The sequence below is a fragment of the Acanthisitta chloris genome, unplaced genomic scaffold (genome assembly GCF_000695815.1).
Source record: "Acanthisitta chloris isolate BGI_N310 unplaced genomic scaffold, ASM69581v1 scaffold1029, whole genome shotgun sequence".
Taxonomy (NCBI): Eukaryota; Metazoa; Chordata; class Aves; order Passeriformes; family Acanthisittidae; genus Acanthisitta; species Acanthisitta chloris.
Window position 1 is genome coordinate 215,967 of NW_008692899.1, and position 19,753 is coordinate 235,719.

At 38.2% G+C, this 19,753-nt stretch overlaps 1 protein-coding gene across 1 annotated transcript in view; it reads left to right on the top strand.

The window, feature by feature from the left end:
- DLG2 (discs, large homolog 2 (Drosophila)) overlaps positions 1-19,753 on the top strand; it is a 116,673-nt gene that overhangs the window by 85,797 nt on the left and 11,123 nt on the right. The window contains exon 5 of the mRNA XM_009082833.1: positions 8,428-8,473. Within this exon, the coding sequence (XP_009081081.1) occupies positions 8,428-8,473 (46 nt within the window). The remainder of the gene's footprint in view (positions 1-8,427; positions 8,474-19,753) is intronic.

A 19,753-nucleotide genomic window follows, 5' to 3' on the forward strand; every position in this document is an offset into this window, starting at 1 on the left:
ACATAAAGATATACAGTGTAATGTTTAAATCGGTCACGGTTTAAATATAACACAGTGAAAATTTGCTAGCACAGGTAAAGTACCAAAGTTTACAGTAGAGTTAATTGTTTCTCGTCTAAACTGTTTCAGCAGAAATTTGTGCTGAGTTTATCTTCATGCATGTGCTATTTTTATAACTTGTTGTCTGATATCCTGAATTAAATGGTAGGAAATTTGCATGTATATATAGATAATGCCATAATTACCTGGCTTTTCTTCTGAAAAAAAAATGGTTGAAAAGAAAAATTTCTTGTATTTGCAATAGATATTGTCGAAGAATTAGAAAGAGAACAGTTTTCTTCTAGTAAGATTTCACACAAAGTTCCAGAAGTGTGGAGTTAAGCATTAATACTCAATCAGAAGATACCAACTCTATATTTCATATCTTTATTTCTGGCTTACTCAAATTTCAGCACCTCAGTGATAATTGACTTAGTGACTCACAGGCTGTGTTTGGAAGGTTATAGGGACACAGGAACTGCCAACTTGGGTCAAAGCCAAAGACCATCTAACTTGATATCCTACCTGTGAGACTGGTCATGCGAGATGCATTACTGGAAGATGCAGGAGCTTCATCTCCTAGACAAACCTCAAACCAGTATCTTAGAGATTGACTTTGGTTTTGTTTACCCATTCCTTATTTATTATAACTTTACCCGTCAGGTCTAAATAAATCAATGTTTTAAATTAAAACTATGAGTCTGGCATGATTCACTGTCTCCTGAGCCAGACCTTTGCCATAATTCAACCTGCTGCACCAGTCACCTGTGAATGCAAACACTCGTCCTTTAACTCAAAAGGGCAGTCGTATCCAATTATCTTTCCATAAGTAGTTTGAAAGCATGTAGGTGTTGTAAATATTTTTCCACAGCTACTTCACAAAATAAGAGTCGTAAAGGACTTTATGCAACTTATTTTAACACAATGGTCCATTTTATTCAGTAGTTTGCACTTGCACAAGTGCATGGCACTTGTCTGCATAAAGGATTCCACAAAAAATGGTGATAAGGAGCCAGTTGGTGGGGGGTTTTTAACAGCACAGATAACTAACACCTTCTGTGGCTTAATTTATTAGTGAAATTAACTCAAAAGACTGCATAGAGACCAAAACTCTAATTTAATTTTAAAACCTAAAGAAGCATCAGCAGCCAACAGGGAATCAGAGTTACGAAAAAGATTTTAAAAAATACCTGATCGAAACTGAGGAATGAAGATCAAGTGGATAAAGGTCCTGTAGTGTATTATATGAAAACCTGTGGGTCTGGGCTGGCAATGAGAATCCCAAAACTTTGCCAAGTGCACCTCAATGCTGCCATTAAGCTCTGAAGCTCTTTCAACATCATTGTTGCACAAAGAACACTTAGGCAGGTTCACATGTGCAAAGATTTATTAGCAGGGTTAGCAGCTGATGACAAACATCAGCTCTAACAGGGAAAGTTACTTTTTGGGGAAAAGTACTGAAAACAGTAGAGGAACATTTGGGACAACATTGCCAAACATCAAATGTGCTTTCTGACTCCAGTTAGAGACGTGAGAAAGGAGAGGAAGACCTTCACACTGCCCATATGGCTGTAGCGAGCTCAGCTAGGTCCAAGGCAGCGCTGGACCACAGCACAGCTCTGTGCTGCTGGGTCTGTGAGCATCACATCATGGAAATAAAGATGTTAGAGCTGGGAGAGGCTTGTTGTTTAGTTCTTTTCCCTTCACTGCCCCCTTCTCTCCAGGCACTGCAGTGTTATTCCCCGCAGTACTAAAGATTAGCAGATTTGTTTTAAATGTGAAAAAATGATCTAGGTTTTTCCACTTCCCTTGGGATAGATTATTCTACATCCAAATTGATTTCACTGTCAAGGAGCTTTTCCCTTTCTTATTTTCAGACTGTTAATTTCAGTGCTGCTGTTTGAGCAATTCCTTCCCACCATCTTTGCTTACAACCTTCAGATACGTGTAAATGACCTTGACTGTCATGTATGTGAGGTTTTTGCGTTGGCGTTTCAAGCCTGCTAACAATGATGCAATGCAAATTAGCACAGATGAGTACTCCCTTCATACCTTGCACCAAGTTAAATACATGTTTACAGACTGAAAATACTGGGTTTACATGTTTTCTTGAAAATCTAGGAGTCTTTCAGTGCCACTAGTAGTTTGTGTGGTTAACTGTTGGTTTGTTAGGACTTAAAATTGAGTTGCTGGTGACAAGTGGCAATAAGTCAGTCTTTTAAAAAAATAGTAAAATTTCATGTTCATGAATACTAAGTCACATTATTCTTATCTGGAGAAGCTAGACAGCATGGAATTGTAAATTGGGCTTGTACTTTTAAATTTTGTATTGCCAATACCTGAATCTCCCTGCAGAGTCCTCTTCATTTGAGCTTCTTCTCATCCAGTTGTTCTCACTTATCAAAACAGGTCACAGTGGAAAAATTCAATAAGGAATGACGGTAGTCCAGGCATTATTTTTTTTCCTAACAACTGTTTTCCAAACAACATCTTTCCCTTTGCATATCATAAAAAGACAGAGAGAAGCTGGGAAGTGTGGCTTGCCAGCATATAACTGTGTTTTCAGACTGACAATGAAAAATCTACATCTTAAAGAATACACTGTGTGGTCACTGTGCAACCAGGCTTACACTTGCCATGAACAACTTCTTAGCTTGTCTTCTGCATGTCTGCATGGACATCACGAAGTGCTTTCTGTGTGTGTGAATTCAGTCCATGGTCAAGTTTGTAGTTACACCAGGAAAGCAAGAATGACTCAGTAGCACTGGCTTTCCTCTAGACAAACCATTTAACCTCATTATTCTTCATTCTTAATACAAGAAACCACCTTGGTCTTAACCATTTTCTTAGGATAAGCCCAAAACTTTTCTTTTTGGTGCCAGTGCAACTTTTTGGTATGATGAGAGAGATTTAAAATGTAGGGATTTAGCAGTGTTTGAGTGCCCAAACCTTTATTAAAGTCAGTGTTCAAATGAGTAGAAGAATGTCCATAATACAAAAAGTGTCATTTTTTTAATATAATAGAGAAAAGGATTGCAGAGACATAATGTTGATAATAAATTTTGTAGATTTTTTATAGAATGCTGTGTAAGTGAGGGCTTTTCATTTCACTTCAGCCCAAACCAGGTATTAAAGGAGAAGAATAAAAGAACCCTATGGCAGATGAGAAGCAGTAAAATTAATTTCTCATATTCACTGCTAGACCAATCTCAGAAAAAGACTGACATACATAATTATATGACATAAAACTAGGTTAAAGCATAGCTGAAACCTGGCTAAAAATAGATGGTATATGAAATTCATCTGCACCCTGTGTAAAAGAATTTCACAGCCAGTGCTCTGGAACATCTTTTTCTCAGGTGATCGCTGAAACTGATTCCCAGCTCATGAGTGAGAACTAGTATTGGTTGAATGAAATAACAAAAGAAAGCATTCCCAAAGTGTTTATTGGCTTTTAGAAGGTAGAGATGCTGTTAGAGCTTTTAGAGCATCAAAAGAAATCTTGTCCCAATGTATTAGGCTCTTCTGCAAAGCATAAAGAGGACAACCTCTGTCAAGAGCACCTCTACACTAAACAGTATGGGCTGGATCAGCTACACTGTGAAAAAAAAATTGGAAAGAAGCTCAAAGTAAATGATATAGTTGTCTATTGCAGTATTGTAGAACTATCAAACTACTGAGGCACTGTTCTTTATGATGTTTACTACTATAAAGCAAATTTTGAAATTGGATTATTTATTCAATGTTACGTGAAAATTTCCTTTTGAAACCACTATCCTGTTAGCTGATGAGTAACATATATATATGGTTGCTGCACCTAAGGAAAAGCATTTAGAATACAAAACTGATGCTGACACAAAATAAATACCAAAGCGAGTTCTTAAGAAGAAACACACAGTGGTTTAATGTCTGTCACAACCAGGGAATGTTGGTATGTGTAACCCAGGCTTACATAACTGGGGACATCTGGGGATATTTGGTCAAGCAAGAGTGCACATCACGATTATTTTTCTTGCCTTCTTCAAAATACACTCTATGCCTAAGTAGTATCAAACAAGAATTCAAGCCAGGACATCAGTGCAAGCTTTTCTCCCCTTTTTTTCTGAGACTCTTTTTCATCACAATTCAAATATTATGAATGTTGTTGCTGTTCTGTTGTCGAACAGTACTTGAAAATTTCATTTGCGTTTTAGTCTTAGGCACTTGTCTGGGTAAGTGCCTACTAATGCCAGTTCCTAGGTTAGTGGTAATCTGTGTGAACTGATCACTCTAAGGTATGAAAGTAATCTATTGTGCAGGTTTTCCACTGTGACTGAAATGTCACAGTTATTTGCCATTACAGGTTTTTACATTATTCATGGCAACGAATTTGTGACTTATACAGGAATCCACTTTCAGGCACTTTTTCACTGTATTTCATAAACTCTGCCTGTATAAATGCTGTTGAATCAAGCTGAGCTTGATATCACAATTTCAATTCCAGCTGCATGCAACTTTTGCATCAAGTGGAGAGATGTAGGTAAATACCTCTGTCTCGTTTATCTACATCTATTTCTCAGCTTTCCAGCAGCACTGGAAAAACTGGCTCCAGAGTGTTTGACAGGTTTACATTATATAGAAATAAAATTTCTCAAATATACATCTGAATTTTGCAGTTTTACCTTGCTACAATTCCTCACATGAATGATCCTGTCTTTAAAAAGAAAAGATGCATTAAGTGTTGGTCTCTACTCCTCCACCAACAGAGCACCATACAGTGTGTCCAGTAGAAACATGTTGGTTTTTTTTGTATGAGTCTCCCTCTTCTCTCTTTGCCAAGCCCCTTGTCTCTATACATTAGAGATATAAATCATGATAGCTGTAAGTGGTTACTGGGTGTCTGCAGGATTTCATGCCTGTGAGGTGGAGACCATCAGCCTGAATTTATTCCCATTTATATGGCATACGAAACCAAAATCAAGTTAATACCAAGGACCATTCAGTTAATAGCAAGGACTAATTATTTCTATAAGTTTGCAAAATCAGACCCATTTTACTGTTTTATAATATTTTGTGGTTTCTTTGTTATTTTAAAGATAAACCCTCTGACTACACTATGATAGTATGTATTAACATGAATATACACATTGATTAATCTATAGAAATATTATCATATGCATAAACATATTTGGTTATGGATATTAATATACCTAGAGTCAGCTTTATTTTAGGAATGAGGTATTTTACCAGTGCAAATGCAGTGACACAGTTGCACATAATAGTCATCTGCTATGAACTGCCAGATTTTTGTCATCCAAACCGAACTGGAACAATATCTTATTAAAAAAAGCAACCCAGTACTTGAAACTGCAAAAGGAGAAAAAGTTTATATAATGCTATAGCATATGTCTAACTTGATATATACTGTTAGATAATGCATAAACATGACAAAAAAATACATGCTTTTCTGGTGAAAATGTACTTTCTGAAGTTTTTACTCTAGGCTGTTTGGGGGGGGGGAATTGAAAAAGAATACATATAAGTGTTATTTCTTATATACTCTCGGTAAAACACAGCATATTTATTTATCAGTTTGATAACATTCTCTTGAATTCCAAAGTGAAATGGCATTCTCTAATGAAGTGATTGTCATTTTAAAACCCCTTTGCTTTTTGAGGTGTCATTTTGTATCTATATATATAGTTTCCCTTTAAAAGTGTGATGCCTATAGTATTACTATGTCAAATTCAGATGAATTGTGACAAACAACATTTTCACAAATGGAAATGTTAACATGCTACATTCCGTTCTTTGGAAAAATAAAACAAATAATCACAGAAAACACATTTTAATTTAATTATATCGTTCAGGTCATTAAAGTGATGTAATGTGCATGTCAGTCCTCCTTTCATCCACAGATTACTTTAATCCTTCATGTGCTTTTTTTTTTTTTCTCTGGCTTTCTTTCATATTTGCTTTGTTTTGAAATTGCATGCTGTCTGGATTATTTGTGCATGAACTCCACATTAATTTCACATTGAATGTTTGCATACTCTGAGAGATTTTCATGGATCATTTATTCTACATGTGCATTTTTTTCCTTTGTTTTCAGTTACTAAACTTTAAATATGCTTGAAATGTAAAAGTGGCATGAAACTTTCGTGACACAAGTAGACAACTATTCTAATGGAGATTTTTCAGTACACATCTTTCAGAAATACATGCTCTAAACCACATTTTATACTGTGCTTCCAAAATGTAAGAAAATAAATTACATTCTGAGACTCTGAATATATTCAGTTTCAGAATTGGAGCCAAATACTGGTTATATTTAATTTGAACAATAACAAGCACATGAGATTGGTCCTTCAAATGAGTTAAGAAGGTCTCTGCTCTCTTGGAGGTGATCACTTGCACAGTTCTGTGTCTTGGCACTCTATATGCTCAGTATGAGAGATAGTATAGGACATTGTCTGACTGACAACACAGATCACTTCAGACACACAGTATCTGCAGCTCTGCATAGACACCCTCTGGAAATGCCAGCTTCTCTCAAGTGACTCTATAGGGACCCTATTTCCCTATTTAGTACCTGAAATAAATGTCCCAAGTAGGCATATCCTGGTTTTACATAATACATTGCTATGACTCCTTGTGACTGTCTGTAAAGTCATGTAAAAAAAAACCAATTTCTTCCATATTAATTTCCCATTTGAAGAATTAAGGCAATGTATACTGTTCAACATGCAATGAATTATACTTAGCAGCAGAATTCCATCTCTAAATCACGTAAAACTACAAGTATATCCAGAGGAACGTGATGAGTAAAAGCGCATATGTATAAAAACATAAAAGTATTTTTTTAATTATGCCCCTCCAAAAAAGCATTAAAACACACTTAAGAAGCTGTCAATTAAGAGGCCAAATTAAAAAAAAAATATTAAATTGGCAACAGCTACCAGTAAAAAACCTTTTTTGTTTTAATTGGCACAGAACTGAATACACATACCTACTACAAGCAAATCAAAGGCTTCCGCTTTCCTCTTTACAGTCCATTCTTTTTCAACCAGTTAATTCTGTGCACAGTCTGCTACAATTAAAGATGAGTAGCTTGATCTCAAAGCATGATAAACCATCTGTAGCACTTCATCTGAACAAGCCAAACATGGTAGTTTCCAAGTAGCTGAAGGTTGTGACTTGAGACCTCTGTAACCAAACTGATCCAGTCTCCAGGGGCTTTGGCTTCAACCTGCAGACCTCACCACAACCCCCTCTGATTCTTTGCAGCCACTTGGTTTGTACTGATATGAGTCACTACAGTTGTCTCCACTTTTACAAACTAGTTGTTTTGTCAGCATGAGTGTGACAACAATTAGACGTCCCTGTTTTTGCCCCATGCCTTTTCTCCTTCACAGTCATTCAATGACAAGCGTAAAAAGAACTTCATCTTTTCACGAAAATTCCCATTCTACAAGAGCAAGGAGCAGAGTGAGCAGGAAACAAGTGATCCAGAACGTAAGTAACCTCTTGGAGATGATGTCACATGCAGCAGCACAAAAAATGGGTGACACGCATGGTAGCAGTATCCCACACATCTAGGCAAATATCTGTTGTAGGCAGGCAGGAGAGGTATTACTACTGTGACCAATGTATGACTGCAGTTTGGATCCAGCTGGTCCTTCCATCCATGGAAATACCACTTTAAGAAGAATAAAGCAGTGACCTTAACTTTTGGAAGCACAAATGTGGCTCCTCAAAATTGTTGTGGCATCTGTCATAAATCTAAACTTGTCTCTTATAAATATTCCCAAATCAAAATTGGCTCAAAATAATGTAAATGTGATTTCTTTCACAATATTAAATTAAACTATTACTTTTTAGAAGGTCTGTTCTAATCTCCTTTTTGCCTTTGACATTCTCCAAGTGGATTGCCATGAGCGACTTCACTGAAAGTTTGACAATTAAATGAAGCAACCATGCTAACAGCTTGAAATAAATCAGATCTTGGAATGTGTACCTCCACAAGCCTTTACTGCTTGCTTAAATTATATAGAGAGCTAGCATTGTTAAAAATATATGCTAGTTCCAAGCCCAAATATTCACTTTTTTTCTTAATAATTCTCTCCTAAATTTATCCAGTGAGGAGAGTTTCTGGAATTTTATTTGTCTGGTTGTTCCTTCTTCCTCACAGCTCCAAAAGGCATGTACCACGGTCACTGCCTCTTTCATTGGCTGAATTCCCATAGTATATGGGTCTAAATTTGTTTCAGAAAGAAAAGGCAGGGATCCAGATTGCTCAATCAACATGGTCAGTCATGGTAGTATCCATTTCAATTCCACTGACTTCTTCCTTCCTCTTCTGCGGCTGTTCTTCCTTTCTCATTGCTCTCTCTGGGGACTTCCGTGCAGGACATCCCCGGATTAGGTGACGACGGTTATGGAACAAAGACTCTGAGTAAGTTCCCAGGAATGGTCACTGTAAACCCTTTTTTGTTTTGTTTTGTTTTGGCTTCTGTTCCTTCTCTGAGGACCCTCCACTCCTAGCATGCACAAGATAGAGTTTTATTTGTTACCCAGCTGTGAATGCATTAAAAATGTTTCGATCGTTTCGTTCTGCATGACAATATTAAATAACATACAGTGTATCAAGCAAACACTTTCACTTCTTTTGTAATAACACATTTTGTTTCTGACAGTATGTTATTGTTCCCATCATGGCAGTTCTGTAGAGTAGCATACCTAGAACGCGTTTTGCTGCCTAGACTGTTCTTTCAGCAACAATCCCTCCCTCTCCATCTAAAGGGAAATTTAAACATTTTAACTTAATCACATCTTGAGGTGATCAATAGAAAATTAGTATATGCTGTTGCTTCTGCATTTTCAGCTTTTTGCATGGGAGTGTTTGTTACTTTGCTGGATTTTAGATTAGCATTTGTTATTAATGGAAGAAGTCATTTGCAGGCTAGAGAAGACCATACATTCTCCAAAGATGATTTCGGATCCATTTCACCATTAGCAACCTATTCTCTGTCATGCAGTCTTAGTCAACTTCTTTTTCTGATGCAGCAATCCTGTCTCAAGACTTGGCATTGCAGAATGTGTAATATGTCAGATCATTGCTCAGAAACAATTTTTCTTCCTTGAAAGACAAGAAAAACTGTATAGAGTGAAATCTTTGCAGCTGATTTCTACATATATAGCTACATTATATTTTGTATCCAGACCTAAATAATTTAAACAAAATGTCACTTGCATGTGTTTGGCTGCTTATTCCTTGGTTCTTATTCTTTTTCTTAAGCACCAAGTAATTGGAGCAAAATGTGTGTGAATGTTAATGCTGCATCGCCTTCTGTTTTGTATGTGCTTTTTAATTGCAGGAATGTACATCCATGCACACAGTTTTGGAGATTGTTCTGTTTTTGACTGATTTGTCGAAGAGACATTTTAATGGTTTAACTTTAAGCCATGCAGTAGCTCACAATTTAAAGATGAAAGCTTCATCTCTTGTACAAGGAAGAACAGTTCTGCAAGGCTAGTTTTGTCAGTGATAGACAGCAAATATCACTGCCATGTGAATTTTAACCATTCTGCGGTCGTTGAAGTGTCATAGCAGCTCATTAGCAACAAATGCAGATCCTTCCCTGCTAAAAAAAAAGTAAAATATTTCTGATCTGATAAACCTCCTGAATATCTGTGTCCTTGCAAAGGCAAATCCACATAACATCCAGCCATTTTAAAGTAGATAACTGAATTCTGCAAATAGATATAGGACAAAGTAACACAGAGGTATTATATAGGCTCTAGTTTCTCTAGTAATATTGCACCTAGTTTTCAATTACTGACACACCTCTAGACATTCCCATCCATCTAAATTTTACCAATATTCAACTCACAGATGCTTTTTAATGACAATTCTTACTATGAGGGCTATTCTTTTTAGCTAAGTTCTTCAAGGTTCTGTGTAGCATATTAGCTTGAGATAACCCTTGTTAACCTGCTATGAAATATCCAAAAGTCAATACGCTGTTTTCTTCAAAATGCAAGCTTAATTTTTTAAACCTTCATCCTAAGCCCAAGATCAAGGTTTTCCATTACTGTTTTTATCAGATATCATTCCCTCTCATTTCTGCTCCTTCAGAGCACCATCATTCCCAATCTATGAGCACTAAGCCATTAGATTGATACATGAGGAAAGTGCAGCACCTTACAGAGAACAGCTGCTCTTGGCTCTGTTGCTGCGTTTCTCATTAACCCAGGGTGCTCCCAAGTGTACAGCCATTATGCCATTGGCTTCTAAATGTCCTGGACCAGCTGAAAAGTTTGAACTGTCAAAGAATCTTTCAGGTGCAAAGTAATCAGCATTTCTACCAGAGATAATATTAAAACCACTGCCTAATGTGGTCCTGCAAACCTCCTGGAGATCATATGTCATGGTCTGACTGACCATTAATAGTCTGCTGACTACAGTTTTGGAACAGCAACTTTACATGATATAGCTTGCACCTTCATTCCAAAATTATGATAATAGAAACAGGACACCTGACTTTGCAAACCACAAGTTTGACCCATCATGATAGTTTTTATATCCCTGTTCACCCATCCAGGCTGATCTGGTAAAGCTTTTCATACTTCAGCTTAAATCCTGAAGCTAGAAAAAGTCTGGAAAGACTCCTTCCATTTTTTGCTAGTTTTATCATTGGCTTTGGCTTGCCCTTTTATGTAATATCCAGCCAACTTATGTGTTCATTTGTTAACCCTTTGGGGTAGCACATAGTGATTAAAGATGAACACAGGTTAGAAGTTTAGCAGAAATAGTTCCAATGCATTAATGATGCATGTTACTGATAGTGCAGAATAATATGAGCAGACAGTTAGATTTCCAGAAATTGCTCAAAACTTCCAGTGAGATACAAGATGACCATAACATACATTGAAATGAAGTTACCTGAGATGTCATTTATTGTCTCATCAGAAAGACATGGCTTTGCTATGATACATATCACTAGCTAATACATATAGTCGCTTTCTGAAATGCCGCAAGAGAGAAAGCTTTCATTTTACCTGTGTAAATTCTCTGAGTGTTTTCAGATAATGTCACTGCACAGTTTTTATTTCTTCTCTGTAACTGCCTTTGCATGACTGTGGCAGTTCTTTTAAGTTTCTGCAGCTCTGTGGTGCTTGGTTATGTTCTTTAATTTGCTGTACTGTTCTTGCAGAACATGTTTCTTCTAATGCCAGCGATAGTGAAAGTAGCTACAGTAAGTTACTGCTTTCATTAGAGTCCTTTTACTTTGCATTGCTTGTTCTGTTTGTTTCTTTTATTTTGCTTCTCTCCTTGCTACTCTTTTGTTAATATTAAAAAGACAGTTGGAGCAAATGGCTTGGAATTCAAATTTATGACCACATCTTGAGTATGAAGCTATAAAAGAAAACTGGCAAACTTTATGAGAGAAGGGAGAAAGATTGTTATTTGTGATTTATTCTGGGATGTACCATGAAACCTGGCTTTGGGTAGCCTATGAAAGTCAGGATTCTTTGGTTTAGTGACACAAGTTTATTTGAGTGGGGAGGGGAAAGTTTCTTGATGACCTCTTATGAATGAAATTACTCCATAGCTGTAGTCAAATCTGCAAAAGGCATCCTTTTTACAAGGTCACAATTTTTACTTGCATTCTGCATGTGTGTATGAAGGGCTAAGAAATAGCCCCAGAAATTTTGTTGAGCCCTTTGTTTTAACAGTACATATTTCATAATGCATACTTAAGTATTAGAAAAGAGTAAGATAGACCTTCACCCCTTAGGCACTGCCACTGAATGTCACTGATACCCTGTAGGTGGAGGTCCCAACCCTGCAGCCTGATTGAATGGATTTATAGACTCCATGTGCTCATATAACCAAGAGGTAGATTGTACATTCTGGGTAATTCTTAGTAATGCCCAAATATTTAACCAATATAATGATTTTTCTTAAAGTTCTGAATAGCAGAAGCAGAAAAAACCCCAAAGCATTAAATAAATGACTAGAAATGTAAGAAAAGGTAACTAAAATGACACATTACTTGCTAAATCACCTAGTTGTTTCATTTTTTCAAGCCATTTGCTTAACAAATGAAGTTTTCCACCAGTCACTCAGCACTTGTGCTAAGCACCCACATACATTCAGGTAATCAGTGGTATCATGCCTCATATTTACTAGTCTTGGTATAACACATAGCAGTTGAGCTCTGTTGATAAACACTACTTTGTTTCAGTAAAACAGCTAACCTTATGCTGTTCAGAAATGGTAAATTAGTTTGTATTCTCTTGTATTGCAAAGGTTTTCTTGGAAAGCAATTGCCAGAGTCACAAGAAAACAGTAGGTGTTCTTGAATTGCCAAGATCAAATCCTGAACCATTTTATTTTGAATGTGCCCTTTATTTAAGCGGAAAAGAAGATTTTATGTTTGAAATATAAGATGCACTTTCCCTGGACTGACTTTACAATCAGGAATGAGTCAAAAGGTTAAATTTTTAAAAGTTTATATGAGCCAAATCTCATCCACGTGTGTACATTTCAGGGTGAGCTCATGGTAAAAGCCCAGAGGCGAATCTAGGCTGGTGGCTGGGCACATTCCATGGCTGTCAAACTGTCCCAAACAGCAGACTTAATAGGAGTGCTCAGTTTCAGCCAAACATTTGGGGCATGTCCACAAAAGCGAGTTCCCAAATTTCATCATAAGACAGGCCAGGTAGCCAGTTCTTCATTGGCTGTGTAATAGCTTGAAACAAAGTGTGTGTTTTGAGGTACAAGAAAGGGAATAGAAATGGTTTGAGGAAATTAGTTGGGACATAGATAACTTGGAAGGAAAACTAGTATTGGAGTAACAACTACAATGGCAATCACTCTCCTTCTAGAGTAGTTTCCTTCTGGGCAAGTTCTTGTCTTACCACAGCAGCATCCAATCTACATCCTGTTTGCTGGATCTCCAAACACATTACTGGTATGTCCAACAACTGCTCCTGGTGGAGAAGGTGCAGGCAGGGATTCCTGCTCTGCCCGCAGGACATCTATGCCATTTAGAAGCAGAGGAGGCCAATCTTAGATTATGCCAATGAGAGTGGCTTTAAAATACAGGACCTGGTGCTCAAAGGGCCTTATTTAGTTTGCTAAGGGTTCATTGGTGTGTGCTAATATGGCATTTGAAGGCGTGTCCTTGAGCAACTGGCAGCATTGGTTACCAGCTGAAAACTGTTTCAGATGGCAATGATGGCATTTCAATTCTAACCTGACTGTCTTCAATTACTACATGGCCATGGTATATCAGCACACCTCCTGTGGGGACTTGAAGCCCTCCTGAGTCCAAATGGTTAGTCTTTACAACTTCAGGCAGAGAGATCTGAGGTCTACTATGTCAACACTACATCCCATCGCACAGCTCATCACAGGAAATCTCCCCTAGATAAACTATGTCTGAGGAACAAAGGATAGTGAGAGGCAGATGGTCAGAGAGAGCAGTCAACAAATTGTGAGAGGATGGAGATAAGAGATATGAGGCCTGTCATAAAGAAGTTGTCTTATTTCACTACAGTTCTGACTTTTTGGGACTGTTGAGAGAGGACACTGCACTGTAGAATCCTATAGATATCCCTCATGTGGGAAGAGTAATTACCAGACCTAGTCCTTGAAGATTTCCTGAAGAATTCCCACAGCCTTCTGATTTATTTATTCCTAATGAAAGAAAAAAGAACAAGGTGCTCAGGGTCACATTCCTGGTAGAACAAGACAGCATGGAGTTACTACTTCTGCTGTTCTTATTTGCATTTGGGTAGCTGGGAATGGGGCCCAGCATCAGTCACTGCCACAGAAGCAAGTTTGTATCAACTCCATTTGGACCCAGCCATGTTTCAAATCTGTTCTTCAGCGTGATGTAGTATCACTTTAAGGATAATCTGTGTATTCAAGGTGAGGCACTAGAAGACATTTTACCAGGACACAATGTGTGTTGACTTGCAAATTCATCTAGCCCACAGTCTGCACGCTAGTGAAATGGAGCATACTGAGAGGAGAAAAAGTGAAGCTGGGAAGTTCACAGGAAGCAAACAGAAAAGTGCTGAAGGAGTCAAGGGATTTGCATGGAGTTTTGACCCTGTCCCTGGCCCCTTTTGTGTTTGCCCAGAAAATGAGCAGGAAGAAAGGGTTTGCCTGCCTCACTGCTTTCTGAATTGTGAGAAGCTGGGCAGAGTGGCTGGAAAGCTGCCTGGTGGAAAAGGATGTGAGAGTGTTGGTTGACAGCAGCTGAACATAAGCCAGCAGTGTGCTCAGGGGGACAAGAAGGCCAATGGCATCCTGGACTGTAACAGCAATAGCGTGGCCAGCAGAACTAGGGAAGTGATTGTCCCCTGTACTCAGCACTGGCGAGGCCACACCTTGAATCCTGTGTTCAATTCTGGGCCCCTGACTACAGGAAAGACATTGGAGATTCTGGAGTGTGTCCAGAGAAGGGCAATGGAGTTGGTGAATGGTTTGGAGCACAAATCTTATGAGAAGCAGCTGAAAAGAGATTGTTGTGAGATGGGGTCAGTCTCTTCTCCCAAGCAGCAAGCAACAGGAAGAGGAAATGGCCTGAAGTTGCACCAAGAAAGGCTTAGATTGGATAGCAGACAAAATTTCTCCACTGAAAGGGTAATTGAGCATTGGAGAAGGTTGTCCATGTGTATAGTTACCTCACCATCCCTAGAGGTATTTAAAAGATGTGCTTAGAGATCTGGTTTAGTGGGACTTGGCAGAGGTGGATTTGTCTTTTCCAACCTAAATGATTCTATGATTCTATGAAATCAGCAATTCACACCTTGACCAGCACAATGAAAAAATGTATGGGTAAGAAATGACTGACGAGTGTCCTGCAGACCTTCATATTTGTCCCTATGTAAACAGGCCGGTTGGAGTCCAGAGTGAGGTGTTCTGCATTTTTTCTAGTGGGTCTCTGGCAATTGTTTTAGCATATTTCTCTAACTTTTGCTTCTCATGATGAGCATTTAGTGAAAAGTAGCTAGTGTTGAAAACTGTACTACTTGATTATTCCTAGAACCATTCCAAACCAGGGATGTTGAAGGCTTCTGAGAGATGTCCAGGCTGTGACCTGGATAGTAATTAATAGAGGGGTTACAAATCTGATATTGTGATGCATTCATGTTCCTTTAGAAAAACATTGCTTAAAATTTTCAGTATTTCACTTATGCCAAATTGCTTATGCTTGACATATTGCTTATGTCTCCAGGGTTAAAAATCCAGCTTCTTGACAGAATTCAGATATTTTTTATTTTGAAATAATAATATAATTGAAAGTGCTTGTATGTGGTCTCAGGAGAAAATTCTTTGACCACTTCTTAGCAACAAGGCTGTTGCAGAAAGTAATTTCTTCTGCCAGTGCTCTCAACTCTGGGTTTGTTATGAGCAAAATAGCTGGAGCCAACAGTGAAATTTTCTTTATCCCAACAGATAACCTTCAGCTCCATTAACTTCAGTGAGAACTACAGACACATTTGAGAGCAGAATCTGACTCTTTATGAATTAAAGAAAAAAGAGTATTTTTGAGCCAGGAAGAAATGCTGGCTTAATCTTAAAGGGGCTGAGTTGCCACACAGCTGCTGCTGAATCATGACCGTTATGAAGTCTATAACTATGTTAGTTTATTTGTTCCTGTTCTCAGCAGTAAAACCAAGTTTGCAGAGTGGTATATAAAGTCCTGGTCTAGCAGAAAGTTGTTCTTTTTATGATAAGGATACATACAGCCAATTTTGGCTTATCCCTGAACCAGCTAATCAAACCATAATTGAAAGTTTATTTTGAGCTCTGTAACTTAAAATGTTCTGATTTCTTTTTCAAACCAAACTTGTAAGGACATATTTTTTTACCATGAACTCATCAGTTTTTATTTTGCAAGACATGGTTTTCATAATGGCCATGAATTTCAAGTCCCTCTCCTGCATATGTGATGTAATGCTCTTACACGTAGTCCAGTAAAGGCTTTTACAGCTGTCACCAAAACTACACGCATATTACGACATCTATTTGGCCCAATTGCATAACTGGTTGTGATTGCACCAATTACCTGGAACAGCAATACATGACTAGAAGTTAAAAATAAGAAAAAGTGTTAGAAATGAAAAATTTTACCCTCTGTCAGCAAATCAGCAAGTTACTCTTCTAATAAGATTTGAAGATTCAGAACAAGCTTAAAGGAGTCCTGATTATTACATCAGGCTACTGATTAATTAGGACACTTACACTGGCTCCCCAGAATTACTGTATTATTCAGGTATACTCAAATTGGCACAAGTATTCATGTCTCATTTTATACACACACAGCTATATTGCTCTTCAACATATAGTGCCCATAGATGACTTCAGTATAAGTTCATTCACAGGCTACTTCCAGTCTTTATGGCTATCAACATATTTCCAAAGATCATGTGTTTATTCACATAAATGGAGGTTTAGTAAAGAGATTTTGAACTGAATAGAAGCTGGGATGTTGACTGTCCAGTGCAGTCTGTACAGATGAAACAGAGCAAGAAATTCATTTCTCCAAGGTCTTGCAAGTACAACTCATGTAGTTCACGCATTAGCCCAAAACCTAACTGGTGACATAAAAATAAGTCTTCTTTGGGTTTAGATCTAGTTGGGGAACAAAATTCAGGCAAGGGCTCAAAAACTAAATTAATTTGACTCACCTACAAGTATTCCACATGTGTATTGATGGTAACGGCCGTCAGAAACTTTAATGAACCCAAAAAATCTGATTTTTCTAAAATCATATCTTTTAGCTGTCTTTACTAGTACTACTTTTTTGTTATTCACTTCCTTAGATCTCTACAGATTTTTTTCATTCACAGACATTAATAGGATGCCAAAATCTATGGATTTCCACTGCATGAGGTGCTTGATGAGGGAGGGTGTTTGTTTATGTGGTGGCTGCACCATAGCAGCTCACAGCAGCCCTCCTGCCCCATCACCCACACTCTTGGTGCAGTTACACCAGCACTCTGGTAGGTCTGGATGCTCTGGCAAGATGATAGGAAATGGGACCTTTTTATGGGTTACATGAAAAATGCCTAATATCTACCAGGTGTATCATGAAACTGGTTTTGAGTTTTTCAGTTTCTGCCATCTAATCAGAACAGAAAAAATGATGCATCACATTAAATCCATTTCAGGACTACCCATCTGAAACCCTATAAAATCATTTATAAAGACTAAATTAGTGGTCCTTGTGAAACTTTTCTAACCACACAGGACCTCTCTGCCAAGTCTTTTGAGGCTACACGTTAGAACAAACTCCAGGTTATTCTTCTCTTCCCCAGCATGAGAAATCACCAACAGGCAAACCAAGAGCAAAGGTTCTGGGAAAGTGAAAACCCTCCAATAATTTTACTCATAAGTATAGAAGCAGGGAGTGGTTCTGGGAAAGTGAAAGCCCTCCAATAATTTTACTCATAAGTATATTACACTTAGAAAAGTTTCCTTTTTCTTCTCGTTCCTTATTTCTTTTCTTCTCTTTTTGTCTTGATGGAATTTTACTGAAGGACAAGGGATCATGCCAATATCCTACAGAAAGGTCTTTTTCTTTATTCTCTTTTCATTTTATCTGTTAAACGTCACAAAGATTTTCCAGATCAATACAGCTAACCTGTGCTAATTAAGCCATTAATGTGGGTGGTAAATGAGGCTTAGGTAAATGATAAATAAGAGCCTGTGTCCTGCTGGATCTCACACTGTGTCTCACACCTCAAAGCCATCACAAGGTTACAGCAATCTGATTACTGATTGACTCTAGAGCTCTTCATTATGCTTAATACTTTATGGCCTACTTCAAAATCATGCAGTACTGACTGAGTAGATGTCATTAAAGAATACCATCTGGCACTGTTAACATGCATAGTAGCCTCTGAGGACCTACAGGATTTTGTCTGGACAGTACTTGGCAGAGTTTTATTCACTTAAAAATTTAAGCTTCCGAAGTCCTCTCTCATGAAAGGAAAAGAAAAATAGTGGAAATGGTGCAGCTTTCCCCTGCACTCGCACTCCATGTTGAGTCTGGACCTTAGGGCTGAAGAGCCTTCCCTCAGGAAGATGTCTGTCTTTAAGTCACTGAAGTGTCACAGTCAGCCTCAAAGTTCCTCCTTACCTGATGCAACCCTTTCCAATGGCTTAAACTTCAGCACATTTTGAATGGGCTGGAGAATTTTTCTTTGCTTTCAAACTGGCCAGTTTCACAAGGAATCTATGAAACAACAGGCTCATTTGTCTCCATAGCCCATACACCTCTGATGGTGTGGATGTACCCACAGCTTTCGAATGTGGACATATCTGCCAGAGACCAGGCAGAAAGGAAGATAAATCAGTGCTGGTTATAAATCTGTGCCAAGGCCAAATGTTAGTCCACGGGGAAAAAAAGTTTAACCAATAGTGTCAGAGTTATTGTCTATTTTCCTTCAGTTGCACTTGTCACTGTCCTTCCCATGAGATTCTGCTGTTTAAATGCAGATGTCTGCATCGGACCTTGCTGTTTAAATGCTGCTATGGGACAATGAAGACAAGCACACCCTTCTGATTTTTTCTGTCATCCCAAAGTAGACATCTAAACTGGGTCAGATGACTCATGTCTTAGATTAAGCACCTGCCTAATTGTAGGCAGCCATTGTACCAAAGGGTACCTAGGGACTAGCTTAGAAACCACCTCAGGTTTCTGAAATTAGCTGAAATTAATCCCCTGCTGTTGATCTGTATACCATTGAAACAAATATTTTAAAGTTTAAGATTCTATTCACACAAATAGCTCCCCTCCACATGGTTGGTACGTGATGGCTTCATCACTCACCCTAAGATTGTCTTTTTCAGGCTGTTGTGAAATAGAGCCTTCTCTCCAGGAGGATGGAGGGCAGGAAGTGCAGGAGCATCCTTGTTCAGCCTGGAGAGAGAATCGTTTCATCTCCAGGGGAATGGGACATCCTGAGTTTTAAATCACCCCTAAAATATCGAGAGAAACTTAAGGGAAAATAATACATCTGATGCATGAAACCTAGTGAAGCAATAATTCTAGGTTTTTAACTTCACAAAAGGACAAGGTTAAGGAATTATAATATCAAACATATGCAAATAGAGAAGAAAATCCATTATCCACACTCCTCATACATTATGTGGCCTTGCCCTCAAAAGCTGTCAACTTACGCTCTCTCCTTTGCTGCTTCAGCACCATAGCTGGGCCAAAGTTGGTCCTGTCAGTTCTCCTCCTCTCAACACATCAGTACAGCTTTTTCTTTGCTTTTTCTGTAATTTTCCTTAATTACATTCTTTTTACTTGAAAAGTTTTCTTACATATTTCTTACAGCTGTCTAGATAGTATATCACCAGAAAGAAAATATCAACATAGATTTATGGGATGGGAGTCAGTTTAAGATTAAACCACAAAAAGTTAGATATCTTCTTGAGAGCTGGGCATTGCATCCTACACATAGCTTGTTAATGTAATTAATGGAACCCACAGGATGACTCAGACAGCAATGAGACTACTTCAGGGTGAGGTGTACCCTCTTCTACATCCTACCTATATTTCCAGCAGGCATCAGGTAGCACCCTTCGGTTTGGCAGGAGCCCACAAGAATAATGTAACACAGGCTCACGTGTGTGCAAGCAGATGAAATGAAGGGAATCCTGTCTGCTTTGTAAAGCACTGGTGTGCCTTATGACACTCTT